At 30.9% G+C, this 21,153-nt stretch overlaps 2 protein-coding genes across 7 annotated transcripts in view; one reads left to right on the top strand and one right to left on the bottom strand.

Annotated features, from left to right (window-relative positions):
* Positions 1–21,153, bottom strand: part of LOC143895741 (uncharacterized) — a 58,232-nt gene that overhangs the window by 11,885 nt on the left and 25,194 nt on the right. For 4 of the 5 annotated variants that reach the window (XM_077403075.1, XM_077403071.1, XM_077403072.1 and 1 more), the window contains one exon: positions 1,282–1,542. In XM_077403075.1, coding sequence (XP_077259201.1) covers positions 1,282–1,502 — 221 coding nt within the window. In that variant the 5' untranslated portion in view covers positions 1,503–1,542. Of the gene's footprint in view, positions 1–1,281; positions 1,543–4,657; positions 4,924–21,153 lie in introns of those variants that run through there. The other variant, XM_077403074.1, reaches the window with a different exon arrangement.
* Positions 10,945–21,153, top strand: part of LOC143895746 (uncharacterized) — an 11,208-nt gene continuing 999 nt past the window's right edge. The window contains exons 1-2 of one of the 2 annotated variants that reach the window (XR_013256441.1): positions 10,945–11,662; positions 11,821–12,505. Coding sequence is in view for 1 of the 2 variants with exons in the window: in XM_077403079.1 (XP_077259205.1) it covers positions 11,598–11,662 (65 nt within the window). In the remaining variant the exon portion in view is untranslated. Of the gene's footprint in view, positions 11,663–11,820; positions 12,506–21,153 lie in introns of those variants that run through there. The other variant, XM_077403079.1, reaches the window with a different exon arrangement.

Raw genomic sequence — 21,153 nt, 5'->3', positions numbered from 1 at the left:
TTCCAAATTTGCTGTTTTTTTCTTATTCTATCTCTAGAAATTTTATTTGCAATTAATAGGTAAAAATTAAAATCGCATTTATATATATATATATATATATATATATATATATATATATATATATACCAACCAAGAGAAAGGGATTGAAACGCGAGGCAACTGATTTTACGACAAGTAAAGTTTTGTCTACTTCAAACCATCCATGTAACAAGTTTCTGATACACGTTTGTGTAAGAAAGAAATGCACTTCCAATCAAGTATGTACAACAAAGAAACATTTCGCTAACACGCAGGACTAATAGTATATGACAGATATTATTATATATAATATCAATTTGTTATAAATATACTACAACATGCATTTATTGCAGTATTTTTTTAAATTGTTTATTCTCTTTTAATATTTAGATCAATTCTAATGTAAAATTAAGTAACAAAATAAAATTTTAAGTTTACTTTTTATACGATATTCCAATATATTTCAATTTTATATATATTGCACATTTTATAATTGTAATATAAATTATAATATATTTATATCATATTAATATATTTTGCGCGCACGATATAGTTTTTGAAAAGTATCAATTTCATTTTCTACAAATTTGATTTTACAAATAATATTGCTTCAATACACGTAGCAATTGCTTTAATTCACTTTTTTCTGCTTTTATGTTTTTAGTAAAAAAAAGGAAACAATGATATATAACAATCAAAATATAATTATTAATTATCATTGAAAAACCATTTATCATGTTATCTAAATCACTACTTGCCAACCTATGTAATTTCAAACTTTGATATATATACCGTAAAATACATTTTAATTTTACTTGTTATACGTATTTCGAGTGTTGTTTATTATGTCTATTAATAGGTTAATGTCTATTAAATTATATAGTACCAGAAAATAATTTTAAAACCCTGTTCTTGTTATGAATACATAATGTAATCAATTTTTATAAATTTTTGCTAATGAAGTGCGAATGAAAAATGTTAAGCAATATTTATAAAAACTAATAATATTCTTTAAATATTAAGAACAATAGTTTACATATTTTAATAATAAAAGTTATTGCGTTGAGTAAAATATTAAAATATAATATTTCAAAATCTCTCTAGTAAAACATTACTTAATACGTTATCGTATTTCACAATCTAATTTAAGTTTAAGGTGTCTTGTTAATTTATGTCGTTTATAAACATAAATAATTAATGAAAAAATCTACTATTTTAGTATATCTGTAATACTTAACGCTAATAATTGGAAAATCGTCAAACCTGCTAGACTTCGGTGTAACAATGTCCCTCGTTTCGAAAGTGTATTTCCTTTCGGCTCGACCACCATTAAAGAGTTCAACGGTTTCTCTAGTAACAGTTTCCAGAAGAGGCTCACCACCTCGTCTTCCTTTGCTGAATGTCCTTTGATCCGTTTTACGGACCATAACTACCCTCGACGAGGGTTGATTAAACTCATGTCCGTGCATAGTTGGAGGAATCATAGCCAGTGGTTGCGAAAGAGGACCTCCGATTCGCGGAGACCTGTAACATAAATGATTATAATTTTGATTTTACCATACGAATGAGATTCGGTCAATTATTTTCCGAAAATTAGAAAATTAAAAAAATCGATTTCCAGAAAATTGGTAGCAAAAAACTATACACTTCACGGCACTCCCCGGGAAATTCTACCCCTATTTCATGTGGCTTCGATAAAAATTCGGCCCACCAACAAAAAAGATTCGGTCGATTATTTCCCGAAAATTAGAAAATTTAAAAAAATCGGTTTCCAGAAAATCGGTAGCAAAAAACTACACACCCTATAGCACTCCCCGGAAAATTCTACCCCTGTTTGATATACTTGTGGTAAAAATTCGGTCCAATAGTTTCTAAGATTACCCCGAACAATGCTACAAACTTTTCCCCTTTATATAATAGTATAGATTTCTAATTAATACATAATCAACCTTTTTGTATATATGATGAATAAAAATATATAAACGTATTGCGTACATGAAACAGATTACAGATATTACAATATTATAATGTTTAATTTAATTAAAATATATGTATATATGCGCACACATATATATTATATAAAATTTGTGTGTAAGTATCTTTACTTTTTTACTGTTCAAATTGCTATTATTTTTATTTCTTCACTGTTATTTTATTCGAGTGTGTGTGTCATAATACGCCACTTATTTCAACATAACGGTTGCATACCATATATTTTTCAACGTATAAATGCATCATACTCCAAAACAGTAATGCATTAAATAACTCACTTAAGTAGAAGAACCAATAAATTGTCACTATACCGTTTCCTTTTCGTGATCAACGATCACAACATATGTTATAAACCGGTTCTTATATATAGCGATACATGCAATTAACGTCAATTGCTGGTGACTTTAATTATTAATCGCCTTCTCTTCGAACGTTTCTGGGCTTTCTTACGCGTGTAAATTAGTATCTTGGTCTCTCTACTCATTGACGCGTATCGCAAATAAATGCCACTTTATATCCGCGCGGAGGCGACAAGTTAGTATCGAAGAGAATTAAATCATCAACAAAAACCGATACCGACACTATTATTTGTTTCAAGTAGTAATGATACTTACATTTTCTCTTTTTATATAAAAGCTATTAATATCACATGATTGAATTTCGTTACATCAACAGCTCATTTTATTCAATATACTTACGTAAAATTTATAAACAAAGTGCAAATATTTCAAGTAAAAAATTTTTCTACGCAAAAATTTTTATCATACATTTTAGAATTATTAAGAATTAACGTATTTTATTAATCAACTATAAAATGTATTCTAATCGAACAATCTACTTTAATATGATTAAAACTTCAGAGCTGCTTATTAAATTTAGTGTTAAAAACTTAATAATTACTGTAAAAAGTTGCAATTAATGAAAATTTTACTTGACATAAAATGTTATAAAAATTATTAAAAAATAAAACCTTAATTTGTCGAAATCTTATAGACAATCCTATTTCACATTAATGCAGTATAATGCAGTGCCATTGTTACAATTAAAATGTTATGTTGACGAATTTGACAAGATATGACCTGGTCGAAGTTAACACTGGTTGTAACTAGAACGGAATAACTAGAACGAAATTCTCTTTTGACGCAAATCGTCATTTGCGTGCGAAACTATGGATTAGTCGGACGATTAAACTGCAGTATGCATGTTAACAGTAAGTATAACGCCTAAGGAAGATCTTTCTCTCATCACGTCTAAAGTATCCCCTCGTTAACCCATCTTAACTCTTCATCGCGAATAAATTTTCCTTATAAGAGATAATTAAACCATTTTAATAATATATATATATATATATATATATATATATATATATATACAATATATAATGCTGTTTTATTTTCTTCTTTTCCAAATATTTAAATATGTAGATGTTAAAAATACTGTTCGAATATTTTTATTTTTTATTTTTATTCAACTTTTTAATGTATATTTTAAAAAATTGAACAAAACATTTTTCATTAAACTTATATTTCCTTATAGCTGTTTTCTATCGGGAGCATTTTGTTTCTAGACAGCATATTGCTCAGAATCAATGAAGGAAGAAAATATGACTGTAAAAGAAGTTATGTGCAATTTTTAACAAGAATTCGTGGAATTTGATAAAGAAATTGAGAAACACTACGCGAGAGGCAAAAGTATAGTCAACGATATAATTGTACCACTAAAAAGATGTATACATTTCACATTATTATTACAGGACATCGCGATTGAAACTGAAATGTCTATCTTAAAATAAAAATTAAAAATCTTTCTTTTATTCGAATTTTTATTATACTGTATGCTTGATACTAGCGACGCAGATATAAATGTCAGTCAGCTATTTATATCTTTGCTTTTTATTAAAAGTATACCTTTGCACTTCTCAATAAAGTTTCGTTTCGAGTAGAATAAAAAACTAAAAACAACATTGGTTCTTTTAAGGCTGAAGAAATGTCTTCAAAAGACAGATCATTAGACAATTCGCTAAAGAATCATTTTTTCTAGTGTCTTTCCAAAATTGATCCATTTCTCTAATGTCATTATAAAGAATATAAAATGTCAATATTAACGCAAAAATAATATTTCAGGCCAACTTATGCCAGAAACCTGAAAACGCATATATTCGAAAATTCTTGGACCATTGTTAAGTTTTTTTCCTGCAAAGAAAGTCCGTGACTTCCGATAAATAACGGCTCAGTGAATTACGTTAATAAAAGCCCGGCGCGCACAATTAGATTTCTTGTTCGATGCACTTTCACGGCGATCACTCGCGCGGTCAATTCGGAGCGAGGCACTTTTCGCGGTTGCAAATCCGCGCACGAATTCATGATTGACCATCATAGAAGCAAAGATTTCATATCTCAAAACTTACAATGTTCACGATTATAAGAATTACTCCTTTGTAATATTTTTTATTATTTCTCTTCCGCGTTCAGAACTAAAATAACATATAACGTTTTTTCAAAAACTGTAATAAATGCGCGCGTTTACCGTTTTATGAATGTCTATTCTTATTATGTAAATTGCAAAAAATATCACAGAATTATTTTGCTTCAGTTTCCCATTAAAGAGGAAGAAGAAGAAAAATACTATAATGACGCCGATGACTTACGGTGCAAATAGTGCTCGATTTCACAGAAACGTCGTTTTTAACAAAATCTCCGGTAGGACACCATGGTGTTCTCACGCGGCATCGGGGCTCCAACTATACTCGGTATAAGCCGCACGACAGAACGAACAAAACTGGCACGTCAGCCAGGACAGCGAAACAGAGAGAGACGGTTCCTCTCCCGGAGAGGAAAGGTGGCCAATTAGCCGTTACTCGGCGCACATGCCTCGACCAACTATCCGACGCAGCTGCGGCGGTACGCTGTATCGCGTCGCTGTACCGCGCTGCACTGCTCGCGCGCTTCGACGGAATCACGTTCATAAACGCGTACGATTCCTGCGGGTCTCCCTCGACAGGCCACGAGCTACTGCCGTTCGTTCGAGCTACTCTTTGACGAAAATTATCGACAACAAAATGTGTAAACAATTTTTTTTATATAGCTACGAAACGAATCTAATAACTTTTATTAACCGCGTGTTTCGAAAAAGATGCGAAACACTATTTTCGAAAACAAGTCATACTTTCGCAAAATTCGGAAAAGAAAACATTTGTCTGTTGATGAAACTCATTCTATAATATATATATAAAAACATTGTGCAATTTAATTCGCAAAAACTTTACAAATAAGTTTTATTTCCGTAATTTACGATCTGTAAAATATAGAACGTAATTTAGTTTTATATATATATATATATATATATATATATATATATATATATAATAGATGTATGACGAAGAAGAAGAAAGGCCGCGAAATGGTACTAAAAAATGAATTCGTGCATGATGCGTATAAGTTTATTCCGCTTTCGCGACAAAGCGTACTACTGTCCACCTCGCAGAAAGCAGCATAATAATTCAAGAACGAAGACGTACGGCCAAGCGTGTACCGCTATTCCGGCTGACCGGAATCACTGCTCTGGAACAACACGTACGGTATCGTCCTCTTGCTCGATTCGAGAGTAGAAGCGCATTGATCTCGAGCGTAGTATCGAGTAATATTGTAAAATATAGAATTTACATTTTCATAAATTACTGCTAAACATTTAAACATAAATATCAATAAAACCGCTGCTAAAAATCACGATCCTATATTCACTGTAAGTGTACTCATCTAATCAGATTTAATTTAATTAAGTTTAAATAAATTTTGTTTAATTTTAAGTAATTTCACAAATGATGTTTTCTCCATTATAGAGTGTAGAGAGATGTAATATATGTGTATTTGTTTATTTAGTTCCACAAATTTCTAAACATATTATAATAACCCTATTCACTCCAACGTGTTTTCCGCCCTTTTTAATCCTCGCATCATAACTCACGAACAAATTGACGAAATTTAATGTTCCAAAGCGCAAATTAAAACTACTACTTTTACTTTTAATTTGCGCTTTGGAACATTAAATTTCGTCAATTTGTTCGTGAGTTATGATGCGAGGATTAGAAACTCGTTGGGACACGAAAGGGCTGGTTGGGATGAATAGGGATAATATTTATATAATATTACTTGCGGGTGGGGCAGTGCGTGGTCTAGTGGTAAAGCGCCAGACTTGTAACCGCGAGGAATCGGATTCGAGATCGTCTGATAATAGCTAGGAATTTTATATTTCAAACTGCACCCCCCCCCCCCCCCCCCCCGCACGAGAAATTAACGCAGGGGGCTTTCGTGCAAAGAAACTGAGCTCCGTCTTTCAGAAGAGATCAAGCCGTTGGTCCACATGTAGCAACTGGCAACTGCAAAAACATCTTGTTTAGCAGTTGACAGTCTTCATGCAGCTACACCTACCAACAAATCTAATCATTGTAGATCTCATTGAATACGTAATACAATAATTTATAGTTTTATTTGGCGGATGGCTTCCAGTAAAATTTGTATGCGCACTCATTGTGATCTCTCTTTAGTGACAATTTTTTAAATAAAAAATTACTTAATAGATATTTTGACGATGTTGAAATAATTTACGTAGCACTTGTGTTATAACTTTTCCATAGCTTTCTATGGTTTCTAATTGATTCAGTATTACATCATATTAGATTAAAAGATATAAAAGATTTGACCAATTGTGAAGTTAAAAAGTTTTAATATTAAATAATTTATATAAGAATTTATGATATATAAGAGAGTTTTATGTATATATATATATATATATATATATATATATAATTCACACTTTATTTTAACTCTAACTATAATTTTAAATATCTTTAAATAATTAAAAGAATTCAATAATTAAATTAATTTGTACAAATTTATGTGATAAATAGTTTATACCATTTAGTAGATTTTATTATAATTAGTCTGAAAGAATAAATTGTATTTTAAATTACAAGACTGCTTTCTGTTTTTCAAATACTTGTTGTTTATTAATTAATTTCTTAAACTTGTTCAAAGCACTAAATATTTTTAATTATCTTTTTCACTCTCTTTTCAATTTAAAATTTCGCCGTGTGTGTGTGTGTGTGTGTGTGTGATCTTATTTTATCTTATATCTTTAAGCTAGCGTATGACTTTCACGTATACAAACTGTAGCAGTGAAACAGACGCCATATTGTATTCATTCCCGTGACTCTCGTTATCTGAAGGATTTATCGACGAATTTAATTTATAAGTACGGCACGTGCCGGTGCGCGGCCACACGCTCGCATAACAGACAAAACACTCGAGCGTGCAGATTATCAGAGCGACCAACTAACAAGAGGACAACAGGAAGCCTTACGAAACTTGTAAAAAGGACGAGCCATTTCCGGTCGAGAGGACAGACTCTGGGTTCACACGCTACTTTCAATTGTACTCGAAGAATAGCCATTTCTTCGTTGTCTACCGAGAAAGAAACTATTGCAACGATCTCAATAACAGCCCCTGTCGATTGATCCGTCGCAACCATGTGATCGTCGATCGTCCAGACTTATCTTCATTACATCATCGCAACCTTCAAATCAAACTGTTATTCTTCGATACACGTAGTTAATTTTCCGCCAACCTTCGAAGCGTTCGATATTATATCTTCGAATATTTTATTACGTATAATAAGGAAAACGTTTAGAGTTTTATGATATCAATAATTTCAATTAAAAAGAAACCTCGTAACACACAATTTACTTAGACGAAAAGAACAATCGTCTGAGATTTTACGGAAAGATATTGTAGGACACATAATATTGAAATATGTCTAATAGACAGATAAGTTCGCTTATTAAAACTTAATTTTGCTTCCTCATAGAAGGAGGCTTTGTTTTCGTAAAAAAAATTTTTTTTGAGTTGCTTTTGCCAATGTGTTCAGAATATTCTAAAACGTCGAAAAATCGCTATTTTAAAACATGTCGGTATGTGTGTATGTATGTGTGTATGTGTGTATGTGTGTATGTATGTGCCAAATTTACCGAAATTTCTATAACTCCAGAACTAATCAACCAAATCTTAACGAATTATATATGAAATAGGGGTAGAAAAAACTGAAAAATATATAAAATTAATAAAAATTGCTAATAATCAAAGGGTTCTTTTTTAATAAAATTTTGAATTTTTGCAGAAATGTTTGTTTATGCTTTAATTTCCGCAAATTTGGAGATATCGATCTATTTCTAATTTTATTATATTTTTCAGTCTTTTTTCTACCCCAATATATTTCATATATAATTCTTTAAGATTTGGTTGATTAGACTCAGCTTTATACGTGATCAAAAGTCCCTAATTTTTAGAAAAATTTTTGTAATAGCTTTAACTTTTGTAAATAAGACATCGGTTTATTTTAATTTTGTTATATTCTTCAGTCTTCTTTATTTCTATTTTATATAGTTTTTTAATGCCGGTATTCATAGTCGGGTCTTATATTCAAGTTAAAAACGAGATGCAAGTACTAAGAATTATATCTGTATCATTCATTGCGCTATAATTCTTATGCAACATGGTATTTATTTTGCTAACATCAATTATAATAACTGAATAAGTTTTGTGTGACAATAACAGTCTCTATGTGCTCTTTACATATTTTCCATGGCATTGGCTGAATATACAAAAATAATATTTCGATACATAATCAAGAGACACGGTAGTGTCTCGCGCCAAGTACACGCGGAGCGAGACCGACCGTGACTCTTTTACGCGACGCGACAGGTTGCAAGTACTCGAGATGTTGAGATCTCGATAACGAGTGAACGGATCAAGTTCTAAGTTCTAAGTAGGCTTGATCGATAGCTTGGGGTCCAATTAGCGGGGGGGGATTTCTCTCATAATATTCCGCTACGTGCCCTACGAGCGGAAATATTGCGACGCAAAGTCCAAATGTAAAAATTTATTTTTAAGATACGAATACTTCTACGTCGACCGTCTCTCATCTCAATATTATTATGATTATCAGAGAAACGTCACTTTCACTTTTTCGACGCTGGCGGCGCAGGTATCGCCTGTTTCGATATCGCGCGCGTATTTCGAAATTAGGTCGATAGACTTATCGGTCAGGAGGAAGATTTCTATTTAGGTAAATTAGGTATATATATAATATATATATTGAGTCAATTGCTTCATGTTTATCTGGAGAGATTTTGTATCCTTACATTATTATTACTACCGCTGCCGGAAAAGAAGGTTCTCTACGCTTGGCAGAAAGTGCCGCTAGGGAATTTTTAAGTCAATCCTTATGAATCAAGCTTGAATTCGATGTCTAGGTATCCCAGGTTGCCGATGACGAGATCCAGATAGTGCGCTTCATAGTTTTCGGTGTCCAGGTGTAATCGTACGTTAAATTCGATGTCTAGGTGTCCCAGGTTGCCGATGACAAAGTCCGCATAGTGCGCTCCGTAGTTTTCGGTGTCCACGTGCATTAATACCTTAAATTCGATGTCCACGTGTCCCAAGTTGCCGATGACGGGATCCCGATAGTGCGCTTCATAGTTTTCGGTGTCCAGGTGTAATCGTACGTTGAATTCGATGTCTAGGTGTCCCAGGTTGCCGATGACGAGGTCCACATAGTGCGCTTCGTAGTTTTCGGTGTCCAGGTGTAATAATACGTTGAATGCGATGTCTAAGTGTTCCAGGTTGCCGATGACAATGTCTAGATAGTGAGCTCTGTAGTTTTCGGTGTCTACGTGTATTAATACCTTGAATTCGATGTTTAGGTGTCCCAGGTTGCCGATGACGAGGTCCACATAGTGCGCTCCGTAGTTTTCGGTGTCTACGTGTATTAATACCTTGAAATTTATGTCTAGGTGTCCCAGGTTGCTGATGACGAGGTCCAGATAGCGCGCTCTGTAGTTTTCGGTGTCTAGGTGTAATAATACCTCGAATTCGATGTCTACGTGTTCCGGGTTGCCGATGACGAAATCCACATAGTGCGCTTCATAGTTTTTGGTGTCTAGGTGTATTAATAACTTTAAATTTGAATGGGTGCGTTCAGCCGATACTCCGCTAGCCTAGCAATCGTGAGCAGTCGCTCGTTTTCGCTCGTTTCCTCTCCTTTTAATCCATTAGGTCAAAAGAGAGGAAACGAGCGAAAACGAGCGACTGCTCACGATTGCTAGGCTAGCGGAGTATCGGCTGAACGCACCCAATGTAGGACACGTAGATATCGAATTCGAGGTATTAATACATGTAGACACCGAAAACTACGAAGCGCACTATGTGGACCTCGTCATCGGCAACTTGGAACACGTGGCCATCGAATTCAAGGTATTAATACACCTGGACACCGAAAACTATAGAGCGCACTATGTGGACCTTGTCATCGGCAACCTGGGACACCTAGACATTGAATTCAAGCTTGATTCATAAGAATCGACTTAAAATTTCCCTAGCGGCAGAATTAAAATTATGTCATGACATAATAAAAATCGTTAAATTAAAATTATGTCTAGACATAATAAAAATTGGACGAAAATTATGTCTAGACATAATAAAAATTGGATGAATTAAAATTATGTCTGACGTAAAAATAATTATCAAAAATATCGATACCTGAAAATATCGGTACATATACAGTTGCGAACAACATTCAGTATAAGACACGCAAATAAAAATAAATAAAGAATTTTACAATTAACGACTTATTAACATTAATCATGCTTTATTGCGATTATGTTTTATGTTGAAATTGAAAAATATATGCAAGGTGTACAACTAAAAGAATTACAGATTATTATTTTAAAAAAATTAAGCAAAATATTAAATTGTTGTTTTCTTTAAAAATAATAGTCCGTAACACTTTTAGCTTCATACCTTGTATTATATACTGTTTATAAGATTATAAGATATATTGTTTATAAGATTAGGATGCGTAACACTACAAAAAGGCGTGATATCCGTACAAAATTACCTTTTTAAAAAAAATGTAAAAAAGAGCGCCAAGTACACGCATAGTAGTATCCTCGAAAGTTTATCACTATACCGTATATTAAGGGTCTCAGTGACGGTGTTGGCCGTACAATGCGCGATGCAGAATTCAGGGTTCTCCTCACCATTCCGAAAAAGTTGGATTGTATTATCAAAAGGGGGAAGGATACGCTACCGAATCTTAAACAAACGGAGTTGATATATGAGATTGATTGTGCTAATTGCAACGCTGCATATATTGGTCAAACAAAAAGGCACCTAGAGACACGTGTTAAGGAACATTTTTGTGATATTAGGAAGAACAGCGATAATCATTCTGTGGTTAGTAAGCACCGTCTCACGCATAACCACGATTTCAATTGGCAACAACCAAAAATTTTATATAAGGAGCGATACTTTAAGAAACGTGAAATCTCTGAGATGTTTTTTATTAAAAAATGCGATTGCGCAATCAATCTTCAAAAAGACACAGAAAGTCTCCCCGCGAATTACAACCGTGTGATTGGCGTCACTTAATTTATACTTTTGTTCTGCTCGTTTCCACCTGTGAACACATCTATTTATTGTATCGGTCATTTAGTATGACTTCGTCTGTCACGCTGTACTGATGTGTTCGCAGCTATGGCTTGCGACGTTTCTTCGTTCTGCGCTACCGTTCTCACTTTCCGTCTTGACGCACAGAATATGTAAGCCTTACATTTTATTTTGTACATTATTTATAACTTAACTATTTATAACTTAACTATTTTTAACTCAACAATTCAATTGTATTCTTACTTTTTATTTTATGACTTTTGAACGTTTTTATCTTTTTGACTATCGTGAGTTTATTTCACTTTTTTAGCTTTACGTGTGCATGATGTGGTTAGGGCACGATGTCAGCGACGTAATCGATATTTTGTACGCGGTTTTTGAAGATGCATAGCTGAATCACTTGAGAAGGACCGAAAATGCGGTCGAAACGTTGTGAATTTTGAATATATTTATTATTTGGCCAGTCGGGTCGAACAAACACGACTTTTTGTTTTATATGTATTATGTTGTTACTTCGAAAAAAACAAAGTGGTAGTATTATACCTCCAAATAGCTTTATCCTGTACATACTGTTTATAAATTGCGTAATATACTACAAAAAGGCGTGATATCCGCACAAAATTACCTTTTTTAAAAAAATGTAAAAAAAGCGCCAAGTATACGTATAGTAGTGTATATGTTGTTACCTAAAAAAAAAAAAAAGTGGTAGTATTATACCTCAAAAAAACCTAAGTAACAAGTGGTAGATCTTTATATCTCGAACAATCTCGAAAAAATCTAAGCAGTAGTATCTTTATTTCCGAAAAATTATAACCCAAGTGATACACGTCACAAAATTATGTTACCTTATCAAAAAAAAGAGTCGCGCTTCAAGTGATCTATTACAATTACAAAAAAGAAATGATATCTCTTTAAATTAGAGCGCCAATTACAGAGAGAACATGTATATTGCCTCAAAAAATAATTGTTGCACTACTTTGAAAAATCTTTACATTGTGTCAATTAGAAAAAAATGTATGATAACAATTTTATATAAGATTAAAAAATATTATTTAAATTTAACAAGGGAATACAAGATATTTAAATACAAAGTTTACATGTGTATTTTTTAATGGTCACAAAGAATTACAGAGGTAACAGTACAAAATACAAATATTTTATTAAAATATTTAATCCAACGAGGGAATACAATTTGTATTTAAATATAAAGTTTATATATGTATTTTTCAATAGAATAAAAGATTTAATCACAAAGAATTACAAAAATAACAGTACAAAATAAATATATTTTATTAAAATACATAAATTTTTTTTGTAAAAAAATTTGGCGCTGTTAGACCTCGAAATTTTAAATAAATAAGGACAACAATAAATAAAAAAAATTCAGAGAAGAATGCGATGGGAGTAATATTAAATGATTATCAGCGTGGATGTGGAAGTGAATGATATGGGTGTGCGTGACGACGCGGACGGCGGATAATGCGGCTTATAATTAAGTATAGAATAAGTTTATTTATTTATTTAAAATTTCGAGGTCTAACAGCGCCAAGTTTTTACAAGAAAAATTTATGTATTTTAATAAAATATTTCCATTTTGTACTGTTACCTCTGTAATTCTTTGTGACCATTAAAAAATACACATGTAAACTTTGTATTTAAATATCTTGTATTCCCTTGTTAAATTTAAATAAAATTTTTTAATCTTATAAAATTGTTATCATACATTCTTTTCTAATTGACACAATGTAAAGATTTTTCAAAGTAGTGCAACAATTATTTTTTGAGGCAATATACATGTTCTCTCTGTAATTGGCGCTCTAATTTAAAGAGATATCATTTCTTTTTTGTAATTGTAATAGATCACTTGAAGCGCGACTCTTCTTTTTGATAAGGTAACATAATTTTGTGACGTGTATCACTTGGATTATAATTTTTCGGAAATAAAGATACTACTGCTTAGATTTTTTCGAGATTTTTTGAGATATAAAAATCTACCATCTGTTACTTAGGTTTTTTCGAGGTATAATACTACTACTTTCTTTTTTTTTTTAGGTATTATTTTACCGCGACATTGAGTCTGAGACAATGGACCAATATCCCCTAATAAATCATTATTACGCATAAAGGGGTTTTTTGCAAGTAGAAACCTTTGCTCACAAAGCTAGAAAGATGTTGTAGGACACATAATATTGAAATATGTCTAATAGACAGATAAGTTTGCTTATTAAAACTTAATTTTTCTATGTATTTTGACAAAAGAGAAACGTACTTTTGTGCCATAATATTTACTGAAACAATACAATAAATTGCTATACAAACGCTTCGTGTCCTCGTTTGCATTCAAGGGTTGATAAAGCAAGCGTTGCATAATTCACTAGCAGTGCACACGAAACGGAGTATCGGCGTTCATTCAAGGTCGAGTCGGGTTGGCTGGCAACCATGCACCGTAAATCTGCATCACAATGTCGTAGGTTGTCAGTAGAAACGCGGAACACGGACAAAACTGTATAATAACCGGCTCATTTTAGTGCCAGTGGCGGGTGATAAAACGCGATTACGTAAAATAGCATCGCGAAAAACCTGTCTGAACTCTTGTAGCACGGACTTTTATCAACTGCTGAAGTCACGCGTAAAAGCAGCGGAACGATTTGCAAAGCCATGCTGGCGATTTCGCAAATCGCCCGACGAATCTCTTAATTGCTTAGAAAGTAGATCGTTGTATTGATTTGGAAAAGTTTTTAATGGCACTACGTAATTTCGGCGTTTATTACAACTCTGCGATGAAATTTGCATGATAGAAGTTCTATACTCGAAATTAGAGTTTTATTCAATTACGGACTCTTGAACTCGAGTCAATTTCATTTAACAAAACATTTTACATTTAACAAAAAAATGTTGATTTTCTTATTTTTAGCATTTATTTAAATACATATCAAATTTAAAATTTGTTGACGATTGTCACTTAAATTAATTTAGTTAATATCTGATACAATAAAAATTTATTTAAAAAATTGAACTTTAAACTTAGTTCGCTTATAAAATAATTTAATATATTTTAAATTAAATGCTCCTAAGAAAAGAATATAATCAAGTACAATTTAAACAATAAAATAAATTTATTTATATTCACAAATTTTCTTTTTAGTTAAAAGTTAAAAAGACCATTTTTAATTAATATTTAATTAAAGCTCAGTTAAACCGATTAGTAGATATATTAGTTAACCAATTTTAATTATTTTTTTACACAACAAAATTATATATATTTTTTAGAAAAATATCAATAAGTAACATAAAATATTACTTAATTAATAAATTAATTATATTTTAAATTTAAATTGATTGATATATATTGATGTACAATGCAACCGATATCTACACATACATATATTATCTCGTAAGAGTAAAGTAAAAATAAAACAAAAATGTGCTTCTATGAACTTTAACCAATGTATTATAAACAAAAATATAATGACTCAAAGAAAAATGTTTCATGTAATAGAAAATATGTTTTATTCAATGCACATTGTTCATATTTTTACACATTGAATGATGCATTGCGTGCACAAGGATGACACGATCAACGGCATCACAGTCAGTTTCCGGTACGATCATTACAGATACATAGTAATTTAATCCACGAGGTCGCTATGACTCGAAAGGTGCGACTCTCGCACTTAAAAAATCCGTGAGATATCAACATTATCGTTGTAACAAAAAAATGTCCGTTCGAGACGTTATTACGCAATCGTCAATACACGAAGCGGCCTTGATGAAAGAAACAAAATAATTATCTTTTAGTCGCTTTCACTATAGCGGAATTGCAATGCGAATTAATTTGTTATGAACTGCTACCTTGAAAAATTAATTAAATCCATCGCGAAAGTTAATTAAATTTTCAACGTAAGGGCAAGTAATTCCAAAGTCTTTAATTAAAACGTTGAAAATGATATAAAAAAGTTTCGTTGATATACCACTTGGACATAGTGACTACAACACTAGTTTGACATATAACACACATTATTATTATTGATACATTAACTCATTTTGTTATTAACGCATGCTTTCAATGATCAATTTAACCTTTTTTTCAGTAATTTTACACATAAAAACTTTGGACTTCTTTTATTTCAATATAATAATAAATATATAAGTACATATAACATTTTTAATTAATTTGCACATTATAAAAAAAAGCATGTACATATATACACCATACATATAAGGTTAAAGGTACTAATTTTGGAAATAATGTAAATTAAGTTCCAAGAATCTTTAAAATTGTTAATATCAAACTTAATGACATCAATTTAGCACTAACTAACATTAAGCATAATGAGTAAGAAGTAGATATTTTATAATTAAATCTTTCTTATAATTAAATTAGAAATTCCTTAAAAATAATTAAGTATACGATTCCTATATATATATATATATATATATATATATAAAGAATAAAAAATTTTAAATATAAGACCAGAAATTTCAAAAAATATATCCGATGTATCATAAATATTTCTCCCATACAAATCCGTTTTTCTTTAGAAAGAAAAAAAAGTTATATATATATATATATATATATATATATATATATAACATATATATATATAACAAATCTTTTTAAAAAAATTGTGCTGCGACAAAACGGGCTTTGTCTTCAGAGATCAAAAAACAACCTTGTTCACAAACGTTAGTACCATTTATAAAGATCTTGCCTCGGATTTTGCATGACATATTCATCCTTGAATTATATAACAAAAAGACTCTGATTTAATACATTTGCTTCACTTGTAATCTTTAGTAAAATTTAAATTACGTTTACAAAACATAAACCTTTCAAGCGTATCACATATATTATAAATCATAGAAGGTATATAGCGCTTATAGAACTTCTCCCTGATACGCAATTATTCTGAGACAAGAGTTAAGAATAATCGCGACAAGATAGAAGTCTTCGTTGTCACAAAATGTTTTTTAATAGCACCTTTAGATAACGTTAGGAACATGAACTTGCGAATGTGAACGTTTTATGAAGAAGCTGGATTTTCTGCATGATCTCGAATCTTAGACCGCTCCGATCCAACATTGAAATTTAGCTTTGATCTGACATTAGAAAAGACTATACAAATAGGCTTCTGACGCAATCAGGACCGCGCCAGCAGTTAGACGTAATAGCCGATAATTAGTCAGTGGTTTGCGCAACAACCATTGTCGACTAATATATTTCGACGAACGGTTTTAAAAAGTTTTCTTCGAACTTTCGCGAAAGACAATTTCAGATCTATTGACATATAAAAATATAGAGCTAAAAAGTACAAAAGTACATTTCACTTTTTATCCAACCTCTTTACATAAAAATTGTATTGTTTAACAAGCAAATTTATAAAATAAATTTAAATAGCAAAAAGTTCATAAAAATATAAATTCTGTTACTATAAAAGTTATATATATTAATATAATTTATTGGCATAAAACACATAAGAAATATTGTCAAAATGTAATGCATCCGCTTTCTTATCTTTAAAGTTGATCTTTTGTTGATAGATACAGATATAAAGAGATGTATAGAAAACAGACCAAGTACAAAACTTGAATCAATAACATTATTTAAACTGGCGACTATTTATAGCAGACATTAAAAAGGTGACATTGTTATTAATGCTAAAAATTAAAGTTGCTAACAATACAATTTGCTAAGCGACTTCGCTACAAATAGACTTCATCGTGTCTAATATAGGGTAAATTGTTTGAGAGACAGAGCTTAAATATCTTTCTTCGATCGAAGATGTGAGAAAATATATAATAGAACTCTATTTAGATAATTCTGAACATTTGTTATCATATACATAATATGTGATGTAAATTAAATAACTTTGTAGTACAAAAATTTACGTATTTAATTTTTAATTTCTAAATTTAAATTTGCATCAAGATGATATGGTAAAACATGGTTTCATGTCTTATTGTAACAAAGAATAGAAATATTTTTCGTTGCAGAAAACATTAATAAGTTTAATAACTCTAAAAAAATATGATTTGACGAAAAAGATTATACTTATTATGCCATTCTTTGGAACTATCTAAAGGTATTGTACTATTTCTGACTCACTGTATATTGTACACATATAACGTCATCAGCTGCGAGGACGTTCTAATGTCAATTAACACCTTATCATCTTGACATGTTATATGATCAAAGCACACCTGATCAAAGTTTGAAGTTTTGAGATAAGACTTTTTAAATTTTATACAGACTTGCAAAAACATGTACTTTATTGAATAATTATATTTCGATTATGTTTTGAAATCAATGCAAAAACTGGAGTGCATTTTTTAACAAGTATATATCAAGTAATTTCTTCACGCGCATATTAATTTGTAAATCATGATTTATGCTTACAATTATATAATTCTATTTGCTCAAAGTTCAAGTAAAAGTTAAGCATTTAATTTTCAACTAAATTAATAGTTAATATCCATAATAAAACAACATTTAATTACTTCTGAAAGTTAATGTAACTTTTTGTAAATTGCATAATACCTATTTTATTCAATTGCAACAAGCAGAAAGGGTCAATCAAAATCTAATATTCTATTCACTCAAGCAATAAATTAGCATATTTAGAATCTTATTATAGCTAATACTTGTGCAATTTAGCATTTTATTGAATTAATATCGCGACGAAATATATATCATGGAAATGTATAGTTTTTTAAAGAGATAAACCATTTAAAAATTGTCTAAATCATATTTCAAAAATTTTTTTAAAATAGGGGTATGCATATAAATTTTTATTTAAATCTATTATTTCTGTTTAAAACACATATATATATATATATATATATACATATATGGCATTTTTTAAATAAACATTTATTTTATTTTATTTTCTACGATTTTTATACAAAATACACATGATCTCTAATTGTAAGATGTGAAAAAAAAAATAATTGCAATCAATGTAAAAGCTACCAACAAAATAAAGTAATATTCATATATACCTATTCAATAATACTTTTCGAATTATATCGCACGTCCTTCTCCTGCTCTTTTGTAGCAGATAGAATTTATCGACGATTCAGTTTACTTTGACGATTGTTCCTTTTTCCGTACTATAACTCATAATAGACTTATCACGATAATGCAAAGGTGTGGTACATATTACGATATGTCATACGTCAATTCAGCAGATAATATATCGTGCACACGCATGCACACTAAGCTAGGAACTATAACGTCCTTATCTATTTTTAACAGATAGCAATAAAAAAGACATAAAAATGAAAAAATGTTTAACTTGTTTAACTTTCCTTTAATTTTCAGAAAATATAATTATTTAAAAATGTAATATATTTTAAGAGCGTTTCTACTAATAAAATAGTGAGCTTTATAGTATCTGTCAGTCTCTAAATCTAAACTCTAGAAGATTTAATTAGTGTTGCATGTTATTATCATAGCGCATACATCTATACGCATATAAAATAATAGTTACGCGTATCAATAATAATATTTTGGATAAATAATTGAATCGATTTTCCATTCATGTCTATTCTCTTCGAAAGCTACATCATGCGTATCCATTAGCTCGACTATTCCTATCAGCAAATCGGAGGCAATAATAAGGGTAACGTGCCGGCGATGAGCCACGAACGATAATGCGAAACACACAGCGTAATAGCACAGCGAGTAAAAGACACGCAAGATGAATACAAGACTAGTGAGCTTAAGTTTCCCACGCCACACCTTTCGCTATGAGAGCTATTTTGAAATCTGATGTAATAATGCTTAATGATAATAAAAATACACAACGCTCGGTAAAATCATTGTTCATCTATTGACTTCTCATGCTACATTCGATTTTTTCCACGTAATAATTTCCCACCACGATATTCTCATAGTGATGAATAAACTTTCGTCTTCTGAATAAACTTCCACTTCATCACCTACGTGGAATGAGAAAATAAATTTTAATTTAAAATATTATAGATCTTGATAAAACTACGATTTATTGCGACCTTAATTTTAATGACAGATTCTAAGTCGATTTTTTTTTTAGAGAAAGTTTCAAGGAAGAACGCTTGTAATATTTTTTAACGTTTCAATATGCAGTACAATATATATACTTTTAATATTTAATTAAGTATTAGATTAAGATTATGCCCAAAAATGTAAACAAGCAATTAAATTTATACCGTATTCTTTTAATTTTAATATTTTGTTTTCAATTGTATATTGCTTGAAAACTATTAGCAAGACTATATTTGACATTTGGCAAATTAATTTCAGTTTGATAAAAAAATCTAATTGATTTATGGAACTTCCTGGGATATTCCGTACATACGAGTATAAAGATCAAACTAAAAGCGTCTCGTAAAACGCGATATTCCGAATACACTAATGCGGCAATCACGAGGCAATTATTCACATGTGCTACAGGCCGCCTGGTTACACATCCTTTCCTTTTTACGTAATTGCGGCATGTATACCTTTTAACGTACGAGATATAACGTACTTATTGCGTGATTAATGACATGTTTCTTGGGACGTTAAATTGATGCACGTACACGTCTCTCCAAAGATTGCACCGCATTTTGTAAAAATTAAATTTCGTAGCATATTATTGAAATTTGCTTATATATGCTTTTATTCATTAATCAACGTAAAAGAGAAATAGAAATACTTCCTTAGCTTTGACAAATGTAACTTTTGATGGTATACTTCGTTTTATTGAGAATACGTAAATCCTTGTAACTTTTTTTATAAAACATTTTAATTCTCGTCACGTAATGTCTATATCTTCAAGATTAATTGCATTATTGCCGTGAAATACAGCGATCTGATTTGGTATTCTATTCATTCTCAAATCTCCATTTCCAGTCTTATTGCCTTCATGTTTATTTTTATATGCATCACGTTTTCGGATTCAATTGCATTACATAATGTTTCTTTAAAAAAAATATTCACATCATCGTGCGCGCATTGAACAAACGGCGGAAACCCACCGTTACCGGTTACAATGAAATCTTCTTAAATTGCTCCAAAGGTCTCGGAAGTAGGTAATCTAACATTCTGGAGCATATTGCTCCAATCCAAAACAACGAGTGAGCTCGATGAAATCTTAAATTAAGATTTAATTAAGCCGGACTACACAGATTGGCGCTCAAAATCGTTCAATTAATGAGGATCGATCTTTCTTACGGTTCCCAGCTGTCGTCGACTCATATATGTAATCATTAAACGGCTTCGATCAATGGGTGATAAGATAGTTCGTTTTTGCCATGTTATTCGAATCATATTTATGCAATATCTCATCAATCAGTCATTCAAACATCTCGCTGAAGTCTTCCGTAAATTGACGTAATAAATTGGATATAATTATCGTAGTTCTAGAAAATTATCTTTCATTAGAAAGTCTCTATACGTATATCAAAATGTAAGCAATAATATGAAAGTCATGAAAAAATATTTATAACGACAAAATAAAAAATTTAATACCTATACATTTTTTGAAATTAAATCAATAATAGAATGGCAACAAGAATTTTTGATAAAAACCACTTATTTTTTATTCGTAACTGTAATACTTTTTTAATCATTAAAGTCAAGCGCAATGTAGAGAGTGAAAAAGTGCAAAGTCACATTGCA

Source organism: Temnothorax americanus, unplaced genomic scaffold (genome assembly GCF_048541705.1).
Source record: "Temnothorax americanus isolate GAGA-0224 unplaced genomic scaffold, ASM4854170v1 Scaffold168, whole genome shotgun sequence".
Taxonomy (NCBI): Eukaryota; Metazoa; Arthropoda; class Insecta; order Hymenoptera; family Formicidae; genus Temnothorax; species Temnothorax americanus.
Note: the sequence above shows the minus strand (reverse complement) of the source record. Positions and strands in the feature narration are given on the sequence as shown.